This window comes from Ascaphus truei, chromosome 3 (genome assembly GCF_040206685.1).
Source record: "Ascaphus truei isolate aAscTru1 chromosome 3, aAscTru1.hap1, whole genome shotgun sequence".
Taxonomy (NCBI): Eukaryota; Metazoa; Chordata; class Amphibia; order Anura; family Ascaphidae; genus Ascaphus; species Ascaphus truei.
This window is the reverse complement of record NC_134485.1, coordinates 364,482,661-364,505,756: the sequence shown is the minus strand read 5'-3', so window position 1 is coordinate 364,505,756 and position 23,096 is coordinate 364,482,661. Positions and strand designations below refer to the sequence as shown.

The window sequence follows — 23,096 nt, the reverse complement described above, 5'->3', positions numbered from 1 at the left end:
GCGAGTAAATGTTGAGCGGGTGGGGGGGAGAGGCGGCGGCGGCGCTAAGCGGCCGTGTGGGGGGAACGGCGGCGGTTAGGAGCGGCGCCGGCGGCTATCGCCGCCGCATGTGATTTGCCAGAACACAGCCCGGTCTCAACTGCCAGGACTTTGACGTCACATCCGTTTAATTTTTTGTCTCCACATTCCATTTTTGTCCCATTACGAATGAGGTGCCACTAAAGAAGTTTCACTTCAAAAAACCTTGCTCTACGTGTAGCATTGGTGACCCTCGGCCACCAGAGACCCCCCTCCTTTGTGTCAGCGCGGTCGCGGGTGCCGTCGGAGGCAGCGACGGACCCGCCGGCTGTTCACAAAGGTGGGGGCCAGTGCAGGGAGCGCTCGGCGTCCCTGGAGCTCCGGCGGCGCACCCGGTCAGCGGGGGCCGCCATTGCGGATGCGCGCGCAGGCAGCGAGATCGCACATGCGCGGGACAGAGTAGGGACGAGGCAGGGAGCCTTACTGGAGCCAGGAGGAGTTGCGCATGCGCGAGGATAGGGCAAGGAAAGTGCGCAACACCTAACCTACCAGGGAAGGCTTTAGGCAGGGAGTACAAGTCCCATGAGCCTCTGCGCGCCCCACGTGATGCCAGGGAGCTAATAGGGCTTAAGATCTCCCTGCAGAGTGGATACATTTCGCGCGCTGAGCCCACGCCAGTCAGTCAGAGCCAGGAGCAGCCAAGGGAAGGAGGTAGGGTACAGGAGTCAGTGACTCCCTGTACTAGGCCAGCAACCCCCAAGGCCCGAGATAGCCCTGACTCACCCAATAGAGTGAGTGTTGCCAGGGACAGCCCTCAGATTAGGGACCCTGTCACTTACAATAGTTGGAGCTGGGGAGCAGAAGGGGAAGGAAGGGTGCAGGGAGCGAGTGTAGCTCCCGCACCGCGTAAGGCCCCTATATCCCAGGTAGGCCCCAACTCACTCTCAGGCTAGTGGGTAATTGACCAGGGACGGCCCTAGGTTAGGGACACTGCCCGAAGGGTCGTGAGGTGCCTTATTGTCCGGTCACAGCAGTCAGTGCTGTGAGGGCGGACAAGAGGGCCTAGTGTTAAGTTGCAGTGCGTTGCTGCAAGCGCTGCTAGTTATCAGTTAGAGTCAGGACTGGGAAGAGCTAGGGGAACGGAGCAGGCCATTAACCCCTTAGGTCCCAGAGAGGTCCTCACTCCCCAGTTTGTGGTGCTACAGGGACAGGCCCTAGGTTAGGGATCCTGTCACAGTAGCGCTAGAGCTAGATAGGGACACAGCGGACGCTGCGGTTCCAGTGAAGAGGTTCGGGCTCAAGTTGGGGCCCACAGAGACTATCTCCAGGGTGGGATCGCCCCTGGGGTCCGCGTGCAAGGAACCAGCTTGGGATCAGACGGAATCACCGAGTGACAGATCCTTTGCGAAGCCGTTGCTGATCCGGGCACTGGAGTGCTCGGGCAGGTACCCTAACCCCACAAGTGCACCAACGGGCCCATTAGTTTAATAGTGACTGCGCAGTCACCCATATTAATCTGCAAGAGTGTGGGACATTGGGTGGGGATCCTATGGACACGGGGTGAGATCATCCTGTGTTGGGGAAGCGTCCTGCGTGACGTAGTCAGTGTCGCCTCTAGAGAGGGACACCTGTTATTTTATGTTGACAGTTGCATGTGTGGTATGCTGTTTCCTAAGTAAACGTTATTGGTTATCATACATTACGGTGTATGAGTTATTGTATGTGTCCTGCGAGGAACCATTCCTGCTCTACTAGGAACCATCGCAGGTGGAGGCGCTGCACCGAGTACAAGGTTACTCTTACTATAATTGCCCCAGGTTCCCCGTGGCGGAAGCTCAGCCCTCCTGCGAGCCAAACAGGTAAAGCACCACACCTGGTAACACCGTATGTGCTCCGCACCCACACCATATATGCGATTGGGTGGGGTGGAATACCCGTTACATACGTTTGAATATTAAATTACAATTAAGGTACTTTCCTGAGTAGGTGGTACCTTGGATCTAAAGTAAATATAACAAAAGAGCTGTTCAAAGAGGAACAAAGAAATCCAGTTGTAGGTGCACACCACTTCTAAAATGAATAGTTGTCAAGCAAAATGATTAATTTAAAAACTAATCTTTAATAAGTATATCTTAAAATAAATTCACAAAAATTAATGCGTACCATAAATGTGACTCTTTGCCTTTGTGGCACAGATACACTTCCTCTTAGCCAGATCATTCACGTTTAATCTTTGTTATTGTTCACATGTATATAATGCACATTAATGATACTCCTTTAAACATCATCAAAATGTACTGTGAAAAGACTTTAAAGCAGTAACCTATGTATATCGACATTTTTTTTAAATGCTTAGCTGAACTGGGCATAAAATGGCTGTGGGGTCAGAGCTCGCTCGGCCAATTTTGGGAGGGAACTGTGCAAAACATATTTAAAAAAACACATTTATTTAGTTTATTATTATGCATTACTCCATCAAAAACAATAACTTGATATTGAAATATACATCGAGTTTTCTGTAGAATAAACAGCTGCTACGTATTTTGAGTAATTACTAAACTAGGTAAATCTTCCCTACCCCCTTCAGATTAACCAGAATACAGCTGGTATGCTTATTTTTATGTTATAATGTTCTTGCTGCTCTTATGCCCATGACTTGTACTTAATTTACCCTGTATGGTAATTTTGTAAAGCGCTATGTACAGTTGACGCTTTATAAAATAAAATTATACTTACATACACTCCATTTTAATATATTTCTAATATTAACTCCCTATCCATCGTTCCATTAATTTAATGTTACTGGATTTTATTCTCAACAATTCATCTGTGAATAACATGTCCCATTGCATTCTTGTCCACCAGTAGTTTACACTTTCTACCTGTATCTCTTCTGTTTCGACAGTATTTGGGATTTATCATACGCTCCCCATCCATTTTATCTGAGTTATTAAAAATCAGAGACTATATCTATTCTTTGGTATTTGTTTGGACAAAATAAATGCTTGAGTAAAAAAAATTATTTTTTGCTACTGAATTGTAAATAAAGTGCTACATCTAAATATATATATTAATGGATACAAAAGGAAGTTAACAGGAGCAAGATGTCGTACATATTATATATGTAGAGAAAGACTGGAAGAAATTATCAACTCGGAGAAGCCCATAAAGAGCACGGGGCCATGTAACCTCTCCCACGGAGATCAAATATCATTGTAAACTTTTGAAACACTACAAGCATATCAACTTGAGTCATGACGGCCTCCGTAGGCACTGCTGTGCGTTCCAAGCCTCTTTCTAAATCCAAACGTAGCCACCCGCGCGCATGCGTACGATCGTGTATGGGTTGCAGAGAGCTCTGAAAACTTTCGCGCGTCTCTTGCGCGCGGGACTTCCAAGCGCGCGGTCCTCTCTGGTGGCCTTTGGTGCGGGCGGCAGGATGAGCCTGTGGGTGGATAAATACCGGCCGAGCTCCTTCAGCAAGCTCGACTATCACAAAGAACAGGCGGCGCAGCTCCGCAGCTTGGTGAGGCAATCCGGCAAGGGGACCCCTCATAGCCTCTCATTAAAAGGAAATCCCATTTACTACAGGGACACACACACATTACAAGGAGCCCCCCTCAATGTAATGAAGCCCTATTCATTATTCATTTCAAGGCAGCACTGCTCATTATCATTCATTCAAGAGTTACTGGACAGCCCCTCTCAGACACTCATGACAAGGTGATGCAATGTCATTAACTCTTCACTGGCAGCAGCAGCGCCACCACATTTGGAAGCAGGGTTGCCACCACTCTGGGGTTGACCCGGAGACAACGGGTTTTGACCACGTATCTCCAGGTGAACCAGGTTTACCTAGCAAACCTGCTGGTGGGGGCATCCTCCTGGCATCTTCCCCTGCAAGTAACTCCTATCAATATGGCCGCCTGGCGTCAATATGGGCGCCTGGTGTCAAATGGTGCCACGTTTCCATGTCAATGGGAATGCTACGTGACGTCACAGCATAACATGAGGCCGCTATGGGACATCGCGGCGCCGAGTTGCCATGACAACGTGATGTCACGTGACGCATCAGCGCCATAAGGCGTTCCGTTAGCATGGCAACTTAATGTTGCTTAGTGTCCTGTTGTCATGGCAACGCTGCACCATCTGACGCCACACAGCCATATTGACGGGTTGCATCAGGAGGATGTTGGAACGACGCCAGCACGCTGGGAGATGCTGCAGCTGACGAAGGTAAGCGCGAAATTTAAAAATGTTGTCTGGGTTGGCCTTCAGTGGCAACCCTGTTTGAAAGTGTCCATAACATTAAAGGAGTTACAGATGTAGTCAGTGTTAACACAACAAATAGAAAATAATGCATGCGTTAAAACAAGAGGTAACTCTCAATGTATTACTTAATGGTAAAATATTTTTTAAATAAAATATAGAGAACGTGGTTGTTACCATTGTTTTCAATAGAACCGCTGTATTTCTTGTGTTCACTATCGTGGTAGGCTTAACACATCTGTATATTGCTAGATTTGTATTGTATAAATCTAGAAACTCCTTGATATATTGTTATATAAATATTCCTGTGGATACAGAATACAAGAATATACAACGCTATTTATGCAAGATATGTGCAAAGTGTAAATACTAATTAACCCTAAAACTTTCCCTATAATATCGATCGGTGCTGCTGGAAAAGAACCGTTCCACAGTCCAAGTACAAAACACATTTTCTCTTTACTTATATAAATATTCCTGTTATTGTTTGTAGGTACAATGTGGAGACTTTCCGCATCTTCTTGTATTTGGGCCATCCGGGGCAGGAAAAAAGACCAGAATAATGTGTTTACTGCGAGAGTTGTATGGTGCCGGAGTTGAAAAACTGCGAATTGAGCATCAGTCTATAACAGTAAGATTTATTATGACTTTTTTCAATGTATCCTCATGTTCAATGAGAGGACTAGTTACTGTAAAATAAAACTGCTTCATACAAAAAAATCATCAAATGTTTTTTGATCTTGTATTTTTATTTAATACTTGCTGTACCCGGCGTAACATACGCAGATCTTATTAATAATTAAACATGACACTCTGTTTTCACCCCTCCCTGTAATGCCTTGCCTTCTCTTGCCCCTTCTTCCCTGCCTTAGGCTACGGCCCCAGTCAGTGCGTTCACACGCGTGTCGGAGTGCTTGACGGCGCATGTACCACTTTTGGCTGCGATCAGTGGTCACGATGGGACGCGCGTCAGGAGGGGCGCGGCCATGACGTCACGTATCACTAGACTTCGCTCTCATTGGTTTTAAATACTTCCCTCTCATTGGTCTAACCTATCTGCACTATCATTGGTTTACTGGAAACCACGAGACGCCATCGCTGCATGAAAAGACAAAATCCTTGTCTTTTCAAAATGCGCTCGCGCATTGTGCTTTCTACAGGCACGCTCAGGTACCTACTGGCCCGCATCGTAGAGGGCCGTATCTTGTTCGCACCGCGCATGTTATTGCGCGCGAGCAATAAGGCCTCGTCCAAGGTTAAGCTGAGCGCGCTTGCATGCTCATGCGACACACGATCAAACACATGATCGCAATGAGACTGTCCAGTGTGTGCCTGTGAGCGCTCCACGCTCAGCTGCTTGCAGAGACAAATGTGATTCTGCCGCTCGCTGGCATGTCACGTGAGCGGTTCGCCCAATGAGGCCGCCCCCTCACCCTTGATATTTCCCCCTCCCCCCCCGGCGCAACCAAGTTTCAACTGGCCAGAAATCGCTGCTGCTTACTCTGCACCTGACGTCACAGTGCTCGAGCAAGCTCGCTCTCAGCCTGGCCGCAGCCTTACTCTCCTCAATCATGCTTTACTCCCCTTTGCACTCTTTCTTCCCTGTCTTTGCACTCCCTAACTTACTGTGTCTTCTCTTCTCTATGCACACTACACTCCCTCCTCTCCTACTCATCTCATCTGTCTCCTCTCTTTGATGTCTGTCTCCTCCCCTTCTTGGGCTTTGGTCCGGCGGTGCGCGTGGCCATGGGCCACTGCCCCTTTCCTCCAGCCTGGAGGTCCCCGCTGGCTCCTTCCGACGGGGCTGACTGCGTGCTGTGACGCGTCAGCCGGCCGATGCTGCAAGCTCCTAGTGATTTGCAGCTCTGATGTGTCACGTGGTGCGGCAGTCAGCCAATGAGGGAAGGAGGGGAGGGAAGGAGCTACGGAAGGGTGGTGGCTTGGGAGGGGAGCAGGGACGGAGCTGCGGGGGAAAAGTGTATATATGTGTGTGTGTGTGTGTGTGTGTGTTTTGTGTGTGTGTGGGGGGGGGGAAGGGCACCACGGTCTCAATCTCAGACACATCACTGATTGGCTGCAGTTGGTGTTCTCTTTCTGAACTGGAGTCCCTAGACATATGGAAGCAATCTTCTGCTCTGGGGGAGCTCAAACCACGCCCCCCTCCCGCTCTCTCTCCCTACAGACCGCATATAGCGGTCAAGTGCCTCTCCACGCGCCACCTCTCTGCAGTGCGGGCATGTGGCCTGAGGCAGCGGGACCTTAGGCTTAGTCCATAGACATTGAAGCCGTGCGGAGGCGCGCTGAGGGAAAGCGGTGCTTTCCCTGGCCTTAGAGCACGCGCGCCGTCCGTGGGCGTGTCTGGGGGGCGGGCCAGTGACGTCACGGAGCTGGTACGCCCTCATTGGGCGAACCGCTCACGTGACCGGCCCTGGCTCCCGTGAGCGCCGAAACGAAAGATTTGTTAAGACACGCTTCCGCAAGCGTGATGAAGCGTGCGTGAGCCCCTGCTAAAGCCGCTCTCATTGCGGCTGCAGGGGCTCACTGCCGAGCAGCAGCGCACCTCAGGCGCTGACCATGCCCGAGGCCTTAGCCTTATTCCTCTCCTTGATGCATTCCGGTTGTTGCTTAGCAACCATGTAACAGCTGAACCTTTGTAGAGAAACATACCTAAGCCTTTTATAGATGGATATATAGATACTTGAGTGGAAAAAACATTTTGCATGACTACAACAATGCATTTGATTGAAGCACTTTGACTGCCTTGTGTTAGCAATTGCAGTTTAGAAATCAAGCACGCAGCTTCACTTGTATATATTTATTTTCATTATGCTCACTGAGCCTAATTCATGACATTTTCTTATCACATTTATTAAATGATGTTGTGCTGATATGTTTGTGTACCTGTGTTGTAAATCAGTGTTAAAGAACACTATCATTATATTGGAACCCCACACCCCGTCTAATAGCGTCTGAGATCAGATGCATTGTAAATTCTTCGGTTTCCTAGAATATTCAAATGACCTGAGAATTTCAGGGAACACTTTAGGGATGCCCAGGGAGCCTCAAAATTTATAGGAACACCTGTTGAAAAACACTCGTGTAGTATGTCAGAGCTGCATGTAATTGACATGTCCTCATTTAAACAGACACCGTCCAAAAAGAAAATTGAAATCAGCACCATAGCAAGCAACTACCACCTAGAAGTTAACCCAAGGTAAGCAACAACAGTCATGAACATAGATTTTTCATTAAATATTATAATTTACATAACTTTCTTATTCACTGAAAATAAAATATATATATATATATATATATTTGTTGTATTTAATGTGTGAATTATGTTTTGTATAGTTTAATGGGTTGAGTAACAGCAATAACAAGGTCTTGATTGTAGCTTGGAATTTTTATTTTCACCTTTCTAGCCTTTAAGATTGCCAAAAGTGAGGAATTGTCTTTGTTCATACACTATTTTTTTTTTTTTTAATTGTTTAGAAAGACTTTGTAAGTAAACATAATAGCAACAGTGTTATAATAACCATATGGGTAAATGCCATTAAATGGATGCACCAAAGATCTATGCTATTTCACACTTTTTGTAGGGCTTTATCCCACAATGTAGAAGCATTGTTCCCTGATGAAGCCATGATGCAAAGAGCCATATTTTTCCATTGCATCCTGCTCATATATTACAAGGCCATGCAGGTCCTTTCATAGCTCGATCTTTATTGGACACTCTTTGCGTTTTTTGTGTCTTTGGCCCACATCCACAAAAGGTTATGGAAGCAATGGCTTACTAAAGCTTAGCCTTTTTGTGGATGTGGGGACTTTGTTCCCTTTCATTCTCCTTGCCATATTGCAGGTTATCTTGAGTATATCTTCAATATTATGATATTGATGGAACAATCCCCCCCTTTTTCTTTTTTTTGTAGTGATGCTGGGAACAGTGATCGTGTGGTGATTCAAGAATTATTGAAGACAGTAGCCCAATCTCAACAACTTGAGACAAGCACTCAGAGAGATTTTAAAGGTGTGTATCAAAGATGCATCTTCCACTTTGTTAAAGGCATTCACCCCAATTAGAAAAAAAATGTTTAATGGTTTTTGTATTGGGTCTTAATTTGGGGAGATGTTTAATATATGAACAAAAGGCTATATATATCAAGGTATATCATACCAAGTAATAGATTTAATGGTTTTCATTTGTGTTTTGCCATTTTCAGTGTTCTCCATTTCTCTGCTGCCCAACTGTCACCTCCTGTGATGTCTTTTATGGCTTTGTGAGTCATGGGCACCATATGGTAACAGGAGGTTTTTTTTGGGACGAGTCTAAATTTAATATAATTTTAGCAGTGATCACCGGTATTAGACGTATTTGCAGATGTAGCCATCTTGAGCGGTAAGACACTAAATTGTTTGATTTAGAGCACAATTTTGCTACCCGTAGCTCCATTGAATTAAATTGCAAATCGAACAAAAATGTGTTGACTCGCCAGCAATCTAGGAGTTTTGGCTGCGGGCCGTCTGGCAGTGACCAAATTGTCTCCGGCACTCCTTTGCCACCCAACTCGCTGCTGGACACCTTTCTGACGATATTTTTAAATCTCATCAGCATGAGCGCGCCAGCTTTCTCAGACGCCATTTTAAATATCCAAAGCAGACAGCATGAGTACGCAGGACATCTAGCCCGCCACTCCGACACCACTGTTAAATGTCTGGCAGGACACTCGGCATGAGCGCGTCTGTCCGCCGCTGGTCCCGCAAGCAGGACACCTCTTCGACACCAAGTTTTTAAATTTCACACTGATCCCGCCAGCAGGAGAGCTCTCCGATACCATCTTTACATTTCCTGCTTCCCGCGCCGCACAACTCGCACCTCTGACTCCATTTTAAGGTTTACAGTACACATCCATTTTGAAATTACCCCTTTACCACTCACAATACTTTCCCCACACTAAATGCGCACCAACCAGCATGTTCATTTCCCATCATTAGTACCTAATAATAAGGACATTATAACATATATTTGTGGTCTGGCACACATTTATGATATGGAGAAATAATATTTGATTACAAGGTATTGTGCTTGTTCTAGAACACGTTATTACTTTACATTGTGACAAATTGTGCTTAATTGTTTAATTATTTTTTTTATGTATTGTTCCTGAGTTATGTTTTGACTTCAGTTTGTTAGCAACATGTTCATGAAGTTATAAGTACAGTTTATTAATACCATTCATGTTTAAAGAAATTGTCTTTGTCTGTTATTAACCCCTCTCCCTCCCTGGTCTTTCCTGTCCCACTTTCTCCTGCCCCCCTCCCCCCTCTTGTCGCAAGGAAATGGAAAGATTCATTTATTAAACTTTTAATAGATTTGCGGGAAAAGTTAAGGTTGGGGAATGAACAAGCTGGTGGGTGCACATTAAACGCTGAAATGCTAATGTCGCTGCACGTGGGAAAGGGGTAACTTCAAAATGGTGGTGGCGCATGAGAAACTTTAAAAAGGTTGGCATGGGGACAAGTACATTTTAAATGGTTTTGGTGAGGTGTGTGGGGCCTGGAAAATGAAACAACATTTTTTTTCAAATCTTACCTGAACCTGGGATTTCCCCAGAATGAATCAGTTGTCTGAACATCCGGGGATACCCAGATTTTGGAGTGGCGAGCCCGTGGTGAACCAGCTGCTCACCCAAGTAAACTGGAGAACCAATTTGGCAGACTGGGTCAAGGCTCGTTGTGGCGGCACTGCGGTCTTCTATTGGTGACCGCAGTGGCCATGTTGTAGACCGACTCCATATTTGGCACAAACTACAACTATCTCTGGAACTTTGGAGGGACCAGGACGTTGAGGACTAATGATGAGCTGCTGGTTCAGGTTTTTTTTTTATTTTAATTAAATTACAAAAATGAGCAGCTGTGATTGCTACTTTACAAAAGATTTGTGAAAACAATCCAATCGTTATCTAATGTTTTGCTGATGAGACTTTCAGTCCTGAAAAGTAAAGTTGAATTATTTTCGTTTTGTCCATTCTGTGTGTAGAACGTCTAAATCCATAATTAGCCCGTTAAGCATAAGTAGCTCCTTGAGTTTGGTGGAAAAGAGGAACACATTCAACTAAGAAACCGTTATGGATGATTTGAATCTTTCTTAGGAAGTAGCGTACACTGATGAGTTGTTTTTAACCTGCTATATGGGACTATCCCCAAAGGGTAGTTTGGTAGTAAATGTTAATACTTATGATCTGGTTGATATATTATTATTTTTTTCTACAGTTGTTCTGTTAACAGAAGTTGATAAACTTACTAAAGATGCTCAACATGCCTTAAGAAGAACAATGGAGAAATACATGTCAACCTGCAGACTAATCTTATGTTGCAATTCTACATCAAAAGTAATTGCTCCAATTCGAAGCAGATGTCTGGCAGTGCGTGTTCCAGCTCCTAGCATTGAAGAGGTAGCGTCAAATTATAGTTGCATTTGTGTTTACTATTACAGTAAATAATAAATATATTTCTCTCCTGTGCCTCCATGTCAGCAAGACATGAAAATGCTCTGCCCTTCTGAAGGTAGGACACAGACCGCTGACCTGTTTGTGGCCTTAAAAGCCCCTCCTATGCCTGCTTCAGGTCTGTTGTCTGTCATACGCTGTAGGAAGACCATTTTTTATTTCAACAGAACCACTCTCTGCATCCTCTGGTCGGGAGTTCAACAGTGGGCCTCCATTGCGCCATCCTTCCCCCCACCCAGGACCTGCTCTAATGCCCGGCCAGTCTGCATTCCAGCTGGGTATCGGGTAGGCTCTACTTCCCTGCACCCACCTCCACAGTTGTATACCGATTCCCTCCGCTGCATACAGGAAGCTTAGAGCCCGCATGCTCCCTCCCTGAATATGTAGCCGCCTGGCAGGTAGCACACATGGTTGACAAACTGCGTGAAGCAGAGAGATAAAGAGGGCGTCTGTGACGTGAAGCTCCTACACACAAGCACATAAGAGGAGCTGCAGATTCACACTGCAGGTACAGGGAGGTTATCTCTAGTGGGGATTAGTTGCTGGAATATCTATTGTCCCTTTTTCTGTTTTCTTTGCTATTTCTTGACCACAATCCCGCTCTCCCTTCTGGCAGTAAACCAGTCTCTCCTTGAAGACCCTGTAGACAGACCAAAAAGTGTGCTGCTAAACCTAAGCATCTAAATTACATGGGCTGTAGTGAAAGGCTGCCTGTGGGTTACCCAGGCAAATTATGTCAAGCATGCATCAGGCAAAAGCCCTTGCACAGATGTCAGTTCTTCAATTTGGTTTAAAATAACCATGGTAGAAGCCCTGAACATCAGATTTTATGAAGCAGAGTTGGATTTTTCTGGCCCAGACTCGGAGAGGGAGGGTACGTTGGACCCATATCTGCACTCCTCTTCAGATGAACAGGATGTCTGAGAAGATTGCTCCAGCTTTAACCTTGACAATATTGATAAGGTGATTGAAGAAACTGCTTCAACTCGCAGGTTACCAGAGGTAAAGGAAAACCATAATATCTTGGACAATATTTTACAAATCTAAGAAGAAAAAAAAACAGAACCTTTCCGGGCCATAAAGTTTTAAAGGATTTAATTGCAAATGAATGGAAATACCCTGACCACAAAAGTGGAAATACGAATACATTCAACAAAATGTACTCGTTCAGATCAGATGGAAGATTGTGCAAATCCTCCTCAAGTGGATGCTGCAGTATCCAGACTCACAAGAAGTATAACTATCCCTCTTGAAGATGTAGTATCTTCAAGAGGGATAGTTATGGGAAAATCTACAACTTGAGCGCTATAACCAAAGTGATAATAGTGCATATAATGTGTAAATTATGTGTTACAAATAATGTAGTGCAAAACATTTACACAATAAATCAATATAATGAATTCTGTATAAGTGCAGTACTGTTGAGTGACCAGATATGTTGAAAACCAGTGCATCTGATAAACAAGTCCTTTGAACATTTAAGTTTCTGCAATAGAAGAACTCCCAATAAATTGTATTGTACAGTGAATTTACCCTAATAGTGTTTGAGGGACTAGTACTTAGTGCCACAAGCACCAATAAATAATAGTACAACCATTGTCCCATTCAGTGAGAATAAAGGGTATGGCAACCCACAGATATAACTCACTTTTCTTGAATTCCAGGATCCAGGGAAGTTTTCCACAGCAGGAATAGGTAGCGTGCAGTCCACCAGGATAAGGAGCAGGAACAGATAGAAAAAAGGCTGTGCACTGTTTGAAGAAACAGGAGGCAAAAAAAGCATTTATTTCATTAAAAAAATCAGACAAAAAAACCCCATAGCTACAGCAGGTAACCACCTACGCGTTTCGGGCTCAAAGCACTTTCTCAAGGTGTGAGTGACCACCTAATTCTGAAGATCTGCAGCCGGGAGGTCACTAGGATCGTCCAAATCCTATAACGATAGGCCTTATAGAAAAATTGTCCTCCTTGGCGCTGTTCTTCACTCCGTGCAGTATATATAAGAGAAAAATAAAGAAAAACACGGTGTATAATATCATACAGTGCAAGTGACCATAACACCTCTGAACAGGTAGTTGGAACCGGAGGTGGATACTTAACGATAATTCACTTCAGATTGATGTTATGAGGCGACAGACTCATTAACCATTGGTACTGATAATAGGATACACCCTTTGTGTCTGGGGTTTTAGTCAGATCTTGACCCCTTCATATTGGCACACAGTGCACATTAACACACTAAGGTGCTCATAAATGGGTTTGACTCACAAAAGGGTATAATCTTGTTGTCAAATAACTCTGGAAGTCAGTGGAATTCCTCAGCAGTGTATCATAGAAAAAAACAACATAGCACAGATCCACTGAGAAATATAATTGATTAAAACATATAAAAACGGACACCTGGAATGTCACTTGCGTACTACTTCATCCTTTTGCGCTTTCCAACACATTTAGCATGGTTGAGGGCCCTTGGAATCACCTTCTTGGTCCGCTTTAATCACCGCTCTCACCGGCGTCTGTAACGGAGCTTGGGCTGATGCCTGGGTGTCCACGCTGGTATCTCCTCCTGAATCTCGCTGCTTCTGCCTACCGTGATGACGTCACGCGCTTCGTTGCGTGATGACGCAAGCTTCTCATCGGCTGGCTGTCCAAGATTCAGAGAGACCCTAGAGACAAGAGGACTGATGGCCTACTAAAGAGTCTGTATTCCACATTCAGAGATTCCTTTAAACGGACGATTGCTTCAGTTTGTCTAGTAACAACGATGATCTGTGTTTTTTCAGTATTCAAGAAGCAATACAATCCGGAACATCTCGTCAAAACATCCTGAAGACTGCACTATCATATCAGGTCCTTAGATTTCCAGGTCCTTCGTTTTTCTCTGCAGTGCCTCATTTGACGCCACCAGACTTCTGGCCAGATCTTCCTCACCATCAGTCGCTACATGCAGAGCTCTCTGGCTCAAACGCTCAAGGTCATCAACAATGGCTACACGATAGTTTCTACAAAAACTCCCACAGTGAAGATTCTTTCAATCCACCCACACCCAAAAATCCACAAAAAAAAGCTTCATCAGATTAAAAATCTATCTTTAAATCTAGTGCTTCAGGCACTTCAGACACACCCTTTTGAACCTAACCATTCAATACCAATTAGATGGTTAAGATGTAAAGCAGTATTTCTCATGGCAATAACATTAGCCAGGAGAGACAACTGGGAGCACTATCCTGTGACCCCCCTCCCCATTTGCTTTTCCTACCAGAGCACTACCACATTTTCGTTCAAAAGTAATTTAATCATATCACCTTAACCAAGAAATAGTGGTGCTGTCCTTCTGTCCTAACCCCAAAAATCAGAAGGAAGATTATCTGCACACCTAAGATGTAGTGTGGGTGCCAAAGACCTAGATCTTCATAGTCGAATCCTATAAAATATCAATACTTTTTTTTTTTCCCCCTCCTGTTTTCAGGGCAATAAAAGGGAAAACCAGCATCCAAGACGGCCATAGCTAGAATGATAAGCTCATTATACCGACTTCTAAAACATCATGAAACGCACTGCCAATTTCTTTGAATACTCTCTATCACCGTGAACACCACTTCATGGGCTATGAAACGGGCATCTGCGGAGAAAATCTGAAAAGTGGCACCTTGGTCTTCCCTAAATGTATCTTCATCAGAAGAAGTGGCCTTTGGAAGGAAAGTCCTTCAAGCAGCAGTGCTGCTATAATTTGACCAACCCAAGATTTTATATCCGCTTTGGGACATTCCCTCATGTTGTGCGCTGACATGGAGGGACAGGATAGAAAACTGAAATTTTACTCATCGATTAATTTCTTTTCTCCTGGTCCCTCCATGGCAGTGCATGTCTAGTTCCCATCTCTATACTCTTTATACGCAGATCTTTGTAGTACTTTTTCATTTTCATTATATTCGTTATCCTTGAATTTTCTATGGGTGCATGTCTATAGTTCAGCTTGGCTTGACGTACAACTGAGCTAAAGCAGGCATAGGAGGGGCTTATAAAGCCGCAAACAGGTCAGAGGTCTGTGTCCTACCTTTTTAGATGGTCTATGCCTATTCCCAAGCACGGCCATTGAGCGAACAGGAGAAACTAAATTATCGGCGAGTAAAATGTCTGTTTTTTTTCTTCTAATCTTAACATTAATGCAATATACAGTCCCTGCTTTTGTAGAGCTTAAAATCTAATTTGTGCCTGAGGTACAGAAAGATAGCAACCTTATCCAAAAGTATTTGCTTCAAGAGCAGTGACCTTATATCTACTTATTTGCATGTATTCGTCCTATCCACATATACTTTCAATATTATAACGACAATCGATTACATTTCTTTCAAACCTCTAATATGAAACAACGTTGTCTTCAAATAGTGTGTACTCATCAGTTGTGATTTTATTTTCAGATTTGCCTGGTTTTGTTCAGTGTGTGTAAGAAAGAAGGGCTGAGCCTTCCCCAGGATCTTGCTCGCAGGATCGCTGAAAAATCTGGTCGAAATCTTCGGAAAGCGCTCTTAATATGCGAGGCCTGTCGAGTTCAACAGTAAGCTGAGAATAATTTAAAATTGTATTAAAAAGGCCCAGTATAGTATGGCAAAATCAATCGTTGGAATAATGTTATGTGCTACATTGTAATATGATGATGTATTTCGTAACATTGTTCATAAGTGCTGTCTAGTAGATCATATATATGTATATCTATAGTGCCATCCATGTACATAGTGCTTCACTGCAACACACGTGACGTATAGCTCAATGAGAATAAGTTACATTCGGGAAAGGAGTCCCTGCCCCGAAGAGCTTACAATACTTTATTCCATATTCATGGCTTATTTTTAGGATTCACTTGAGGCACATATCTCTTGTGTGCTGCTTTTATTTATTTTTTTAATTTGTAACCATTGGTGACGTTTACTTAAATTCTATTTAGTATAAGTTATTTCCATTAATCAAAGAATCACGCCGAATCGGCAATTTCTGCCATTGACTTTTTAATACAGCAGCTTGTGCTTTGATGACTCTGGGGTATCGTCTCTGGATGCAGGGCATGCATTACACACTAATTGGCTTGTGGTATTAATACATATCGGATTGCAACTGTGCAATACTTACTATTCTTTTTGGTGGGCCGGGGGGCATTCAGGTATCCTTTCTCTTCAGATCAAGACTTGCCAGAAACAGATTGGGAAGTTTATGTAAAGGAAACTGCTAATGCAATTGTCAGTCAACAGACACCACAAAGGTAAGATTATTTTAACATATTAAAAATCAGATGATTTTTTTGATATTGTAACCCGTCAACAAATATTAAGATTCACAAAAATATCTTTGGTTCAAAATGTTACGCATACGAGTTCCAGATGTTGATATAGTGTGAAATATAATTTGTGACCTGATCTGTTTTCAGAATCTTATTTGATAATAGGACTTTAAACAGAATTTATTTCCATAAGAAAACTCAATGTGATTCTGATATGCTAGGCAGCCACATAGAAACAGAAATTGACAGCAAACATGAACTATGTAGCCTACCTATTGTAGTCTGCCCATTTTCGTATCTGCTGTGAAAGCTTGAGACCCTGTTTGATTCATATTTAGGCTAGCTTTGTGTTTATCCCGAGCATGGTGGTAGGCTATTCCATGGATCACGCTTTCCATAGACCAGTACTTCCTCGCATTTTCCATGAACTCCCCACCCCCCCATTTCCAGAGGTATTTAATCTTTTTATTAAGGCGTGGAGTATGTTTATATGTTAAACCGGATCTAAAACCTATTATAAGGGATGATGTCTATGAAGGGAATGGTGAAAATGTAGAGACTTTGTGGATAGAAATTAGCAGTGGAGGTAAAAGTATAAAGAAAATGTTTGTGGGAATATGCTATAAACCACCAAATATCTGTGAGATGGAGGAAGCTAAAATACTTTTGCAAATGGAAAAGGCATCCAAACTGGGTCATGTTTGCATAATGGGGGATTTTAATTATCCAGAAATAGACTGGGGCAATGAGATTAGCGTTACAACAAAAGGAAACAGGTTTTTGGGGGTGCTTAAAGACAATTATATGACCCAAATGATTGAGGAACCAACCAGGAGAGGGGCAGTTCTGGATTTGGTCATATCAAACAATGTAGAAGTAATAACAAATATTCAAGTCCTGGAACATTTGGGTAACAGTGATCATAACATGGTCTCATTTGAAATAAATTATCAAAAAACAGATTACTTGGGTTCAACAAAGACATTAAACTTTAGAAAGGCAGATTTTAATAAACTGATGTCTAATCTAGTAGTAATACAATGGGATGAAGTTTTTGCAGGGAAAAATGTAGAAGATAAATGGGCAGTCTTTAAAACATTGTTAGAAAAGCACACTTATCAGTGTATATATACCCTTGGGTAATAAGTATAAAAGAAATAAGTCAAAACCAATGTGGCTAAATAAACAGGTAGGGGAGGAAATGGACAAGAAGAGTAATGCGTTTAGATTCTTTAAGTCAGAAGGGACAGAGACATCGTATCAGAATTATAAGGAATTTAACAAAAATTGCAAAAGGGCAATCAAATTGGTAAAAATGGATAATGAAAAAAGGATTGCAATAGAAATTAAGGTCAATCCTAAAAAGTTCTTTAAGTACCTTAATAACAACAAAATGAGAAGCGAAAATATAGGACCCTTTCAGTGTGAGATGTGTAGGCAGATTATTGGAGATAAGGAAAAAGCTGAGGTATTCAACAAATTCTTTGCCTCTGTGTTTACCAGGGAAGAATCAAGTTCAATAGTAGTGCCGCAGGAGGAAGCCACAACCTCCATATTTATGAACAATTGGTTAACTGAGGAAGAAGTTCATAAGCGACTTGAAAAAATTAAAGTAAATAAGGCACCTGGCCCCGATGGCATACATCCAAGAGTTCTCCAGGAGTTAAACTCAGGATTAGCAACACCATTATATTTAATATTCAAGGACTCCATTTCCACAGGCTCAGTACCACAAGATTGGCGTAAAGCAGATGTGGTGCCTATATTTAAAAAGGGAGCTAGATCACAACCTGGAAATTACAGACCTGTAAGCCTGACTTCAATAGTAGGGAAACTACTTGAAGGTTTAATACGGGATAATATTCAGGAATACTAATGGAAAACAAAATTATTAGTAATAGTCAGCATGGATTTATGAAGGATAGATCTTGCCAAACTAACCTTATTTGTTTCTTTGAGGAGGTAAGTAGGAATTTAGACCAGGGTAATGGAGTTGATGTGGTCTACTTAGATTTTGCAAAGGCTTTTCATACGGTTTCACACGAGGTTGGTGTACAAAATAAAGAAAATTGGACTCAGTAATAATATATGCACCTGGATTGAAAACTGGTTAAAGGACAGACAACAGAGGGTTGTCATAAATGGAACTTTTTCAGGTTGGGCTAAAGTCGTGAGTGGAGTACATCAGGGATCGGTACTGGGACCACTGCTTTTTAACTTGTTTATTAATGACCTTGAGGTTGGGATTGAGAGCAAAGTCTCCATCTTTGCTAATGATACTAAATTGTGTAAGGTAATAGAATCAGAGCAGGATGTAATTTCTCTTCAGAAGGACTTGGAGAGACTGGAAACGTGGGCAGGTAAATGGCAGATGAGGTTTAATGCAGATAAATGTAAGGTTATGCATTTGGGATGCAAGAATAAAAAGGCGACTTACAAATTAAATGGAGATATATTGGGGGAATCCTTGATGGAGAAGGATTTAGGAGTGCTTGTAGACAGCAGGTTTGGCAATAGTGCCCAATGTCATGCAGTAGCTGCAAAGGCAAACAAGATCTTATCTTGCATCAAACGGGCAATGGATGGAAGGGAAGTAAACATAATTATGCCTCTTTACAAAGCATTAGTAAGACCACATCTTGAATATGGAGTACAATTTTGGGCACCAATCCTAAGAAAAGACATTATGGAACTAGAGAGAGTGCAGAGAAGAGCCACCAAATTAATAAAGGGGATGGACATTCTAACTTATGAGAGGCTAGCTAAATTAGATTTATTTACATTAGAAAAGAGGCGTCTAAGAGGGGATATGATAACTATATACAAATATATTCAGGGACAATACAAGGAGCTTTCAAAAGAACTATTCATCCCACGGGCAGTACAAAGGACTCGGGGTCACCCCTTAAGGTTGCAGGAAAGGAAATTTCACCAGAAACAAAGGAAATGGTTCTTTACAGTAAGGGCAGTTAAAATGTGGAATTCATTACCCATGGAGACTGATGGCAGATACAATATATTTGTTCAAAAAAAGGTTGGACATCTTTTTAGATGGGAAAGGTATACAGGGATATACCAAATAAGTATACATGGGAAGGATGTTGATCCAGGAATTAATCCGACTGCCAATTCTTGGAGTCAGGAAGGAATTAATTTTTCCCCTTAATGGTTTTTTTTGTTTGCCTTCCTCTGGATCAATAAGTAAGTATAGATATAGGATAAAGTATCTGTTGTCTAAATTTAGCATAGGTTGAACTTGATGGTCTTTTTTCAACCTCATCTACTATGTAACTATGTAACTATGTAAGGCAATGCAGAGCATTACATTTACCACAACGGTCACCATTCACCCATCTTAGAACCTATTCCCAGGCATTGTAACTTGTTTATCAATCAATGTGGAACAATGTTAAATACTTTACTAAAATCTAAACAAGCTGGACCTACTGCTTCACCCTGATCTACTACAGTAACTGCCCAATATATATAAAAAAAAAAGCTATGCTTTTTGGGAATTTGTAAACTGTTAGATATTCAAGAATTCTTTCTTTACCCACTACTGACGTCATGCTCAATGGCCTGCTGTTACCAGCTTCTTCCTTTCACATATCTGAAGTGGGGCTATGTATGCTCTATTCCAGTCTTCTGGAACTACACCTGGTGCTAGTGACTGGTTGGATAAGTCTGGCAGTTGTGAAGAAAGCACCTCCCTAAGTTCTTTTTCATTTTCTATAAATATCCTTGGATGTATCCCATCTGGCCCAATTGACTTGTCACAGCAATACAAACATACGGCAGCAGGACTCAGGTTTTACCACTTTCACTGTATTCAACTGCAGTTTATTAGGACATTGGTCCACCTGACAAAGGTAGGGCCAGGCCCCCCGAATCGTTGTGCACCCATCTTAGTGCTGCTGCCATTTGTACTGCTGTGATATGAGAGGGGGTCAGGAAACAGGATGACCCTGGCTGAAGTGCATGGGTTTCTTATTGAGACACCATTGCCAATTTTAAAAAGTTTTTTAAGGACATCCTGCGAGTGTACTATGAACTTCATTACCAATTGACTAGTCCACTTTCAATTTTAAAAGTTCCATAAGGACTTTGTCCTCTGTAAGCTGACTTGTGTTCACGTGCTTCCCTCCTTACTTTTTCAGCTTCCATTTGAAAGTAATTTTGGAGACATCAAAATGATAACCATACACACGATGTCAGATTAGAGCAAGTGGTAAAAATAGAATAAAGAGGTTTCTAAATGTAATCAAGAGAGAAAACCAAATTAAATATCACTTCATTTCTTTTTTTAACAGGTTACTTGAGGTTCGTGGTCGACTTTATGAACTTCTGACTCATTGCATCCCTCCTGAGATCATCATAAAGGTGTGTTTATAATTGGGCTGATTATTATTTACAATGACATTTCTATAGCTGTGATGCTTTTCTATAATTTTAGTACTGTATATATTTTAAAACCGTGTGTCTTTGTCCCTCTTATGTTGAACTGTGATACCACATATATTGTACTAGTCCCTGTAACCACCGACATAATTCTTGACCTTTTATTTAGCCCTTTGATGTGCAAAACAAGTGATGCTAAAGTACTGCCTAAAAAGGTCTAAATTCTATGTAGTGGTATTAATACTTGAGGATTCCCTCTTAGGGTATATGGAAATCATAGGGAATTGTAGCGCTGTAAACCTCCGGATATACATCTTTCTAACAAAATCTATTTGTACTGTGTGTTTACCTTTCCAGCACTTGTTAACAGAATTGCTAAATAACTGTGATGGACAGTTGAAAGGTGAAGTGGCACAGATGGCTGCTTACTATGAGCATCGGTTGCAGCTAGGCAGCAAAGCAATATACCACCTGGAAGCATTTGTGGCAAAGTTTATGGCGATTTATAAGAAGTTTATGGAGGATGGACTTGAAGCGATGATATTCTAATTTACTGAATCTTACTGATCTCGAATCCTGTATAAACAGTTTTTCAATAACCTTGATTTTTTTTTTTTGTTTCTTACCTATTTAGCACTTTGCTTTATATTTTTGGCCATTTTCTTTAATTGCCTGCTACCCTATACTTTTTGATACACCCATAGTGTCCTGTAAAAGAACCTAGTATTCATATGCTCTGAAGTCATACTTTAAACTTCGTTTTTCAGATTATATGACCTTAAGATGAATATCCACTTTTTGCAAAAATGAACAGCAGTCAGTGATTTTATGTAATAGTTAAATTGCGCTACATGTTTTGTATTGTCAAACAATGCCATAGATTGACAAGTCAGATGTACTTTCCAGTCACAATGCAATGAATTGAGCATAACTGATGGTCCACTTACTTTTGTTTGCAAAATAACATTGCCAGTGTTCGACAAACCTATACATTTGCACGCCCCGGGCGAGTGGATTTAACATCGTGGCGAGCTCCTATTGGCCCAAGCAGCACACGTGTGGTACTAGGTGGCGAGTAGATTTTTTGGTGATTTGTCGACCACTGAACATTGCTGTGCATATTGACTCCCCCCGCCCCCTCCCAATATTATGATGGTGTGAACATTGTCCTTTTCGTAGTAGACAATTAATGTTCCTGTGTGCTCATGGCTTCTCTCTCGTCTGCATAAGCTAAAATGCCCTTTTAGCTATTCATTGATTCCCCACACATCATCTGAAGTCAGCCAGGGGTAAACTGTTAACTTCCACCAAATACCTGCATAACTCTGCTTTTATTGTATTCTTAAGAATAAAGGTTTCATTAGTTTGTTCCCCCCCTCCCCCCCAACATATTACACAAGTAGTGTCTGCTTTGTGTTGATTCAATAGAAACATAATTGAAGATTAAGTATTTGAGCTGTTTTAGCACAGCATAAATGTACAATATGTTAAATATATAAGCTAGCAGACAGCTATGATTAAAACCCTATACTTAGTAGCTCTGTTTATACTGTACTATATATTTTGATTTGGGGAGACCAGCTTATTGGGACATGCAGAGGACTATTGGTCCATTAAAAGAGGGAAATTAGAAGAGGTTGTGTGTGGCAGTTGTTTCTGGGAACTCCCCATTCTTTAGTCGGTCTGAAACATAGAAAGTGTCTTCACCTGTATAATGTATGGCATGACTTAATTCAGTATGTTACTCTTCCTGGTCATAGCCCTAGTAGAATGCATCCTTAAAGTCTTAGGAGCACTTCGTCTTCTATGTTTTCTTAATGCTTATTTTAATCCATTTTGCGATTGCAAAGGGTTCTTTAGCATGTTCAGCATCAGTGGCAAGTCCCTGGTTGGAATCTTCTTCTTCTGAAACTGGGGTCTTAGTCTTTTGTAGGTCTATTTGAGGTTGCCCCATCTCTCCACAGTATGGAGGAATATCTCCTGATGCAATTCCCACTCTCCTAGGTGTATGATATTCCTGCATGACGGTGTAATTAAAACACCAAAATATTGTTAGATGAATAAACTTTTTTTTTTTTTTAAGACTGATGTGCCGCATTGTTCTATTTTTTTCTGAGTTATTGAACAGTAGCTGTTCCTGTGTTGGCACCCAGTGTTTTTTGTGCAGTCATGGTTTGGCTACTGCTACATTTAGGTGTGCAGTCTTGTCTCCCATTACAATCTGGATTACCTCCATTATGAATTTTGCCACAAAAATGACGAGGATCTATGTAAAGGCTCTTGGAGATGTAGCCAAGCCAAAGACTAACGCCTGAAACTGGATATTGCTGTTTATTTCGAAACACATGGACTTCTGATGTTCTGCGCTAGAAATGTGGAGATTAGCTTTTTTTCAGGTCTACTGCTACCATCCAATCTTCTGATTTGAAGGTAGAAGTTGAGATCTTTGGATCGAGAATAATTGTGTCCTGATACTTTTATGGACTAAAAATATTGAGGCATAGATTAGTCTTTGTTGAGGTGGTACCTCTGTAATCATGAGACTGGCGAAACTTGTAGTTATTCTATTGTAAAGCTAACTTCGCCTGGGCTTCTCTGGGTTTTTTTAAGAAGCTGCTCCCCAGCGGCTG

The 23,096-nt window shown here is 42.2% G+C and overlaps 1 protein-coding gene across 1 annotated transcript; it reads left to right on the top strand.

Moving 5' to 3' along the window:
- The first annotated feature begins 3,338 nt into the window (after window positions 1–3,338).
- On the top strand, window positions 3,339–22,550 carry RFC3 (replication factor C subunit 3). The gene is made up of 9 exons (XM_075592129.1): window positions 3,339–3,544; window positions 4,781–4,918; window positions 7,434–7,501; window positions 8,217–8,314; window positions 10,558–10,739; window positions 15,215–15,351; window positions 15,952–16,050; window positions 20,379–20,448; window positions 20,824–22,550. Exons 1-9 carry the CDS (start codon window positions 3,344–3,346, stop codon window positions 21,013–21,015), a joined length of 1,185 nt encoding a protein of 394 aa, XP_075448244.1. The 5' UTR covers window positions 3,339–3,343; the 3' UTR covers window positions 21,016–22,550.
- Window positions 22,551–23,096: the final 546 nt, after the last annotated feature.

Coding starts and splice junctions, on each gene's coding strand:
- RFC3 (XM_075592129.1), top strand. CDS start 3,344: ATGCGTACGATCGTGTATGGGTTGCAGAGAGCTCTGAAAACTTTCGCG. Junction 15,352..15,951: donor GAGGCCTGTCGAGTTCAACA/GTAAGCTGAGAA, acceptor GGGGGCATTCAG/GTATCCTTTCTCTTCAGATC. Junction 20,449..20,823: donor CTCCTGAGATCATCATAAAG/GTGTGTTTATAA, acceptor TTACCTTTCCAG/CACTTGTTAACAGAATTGCT.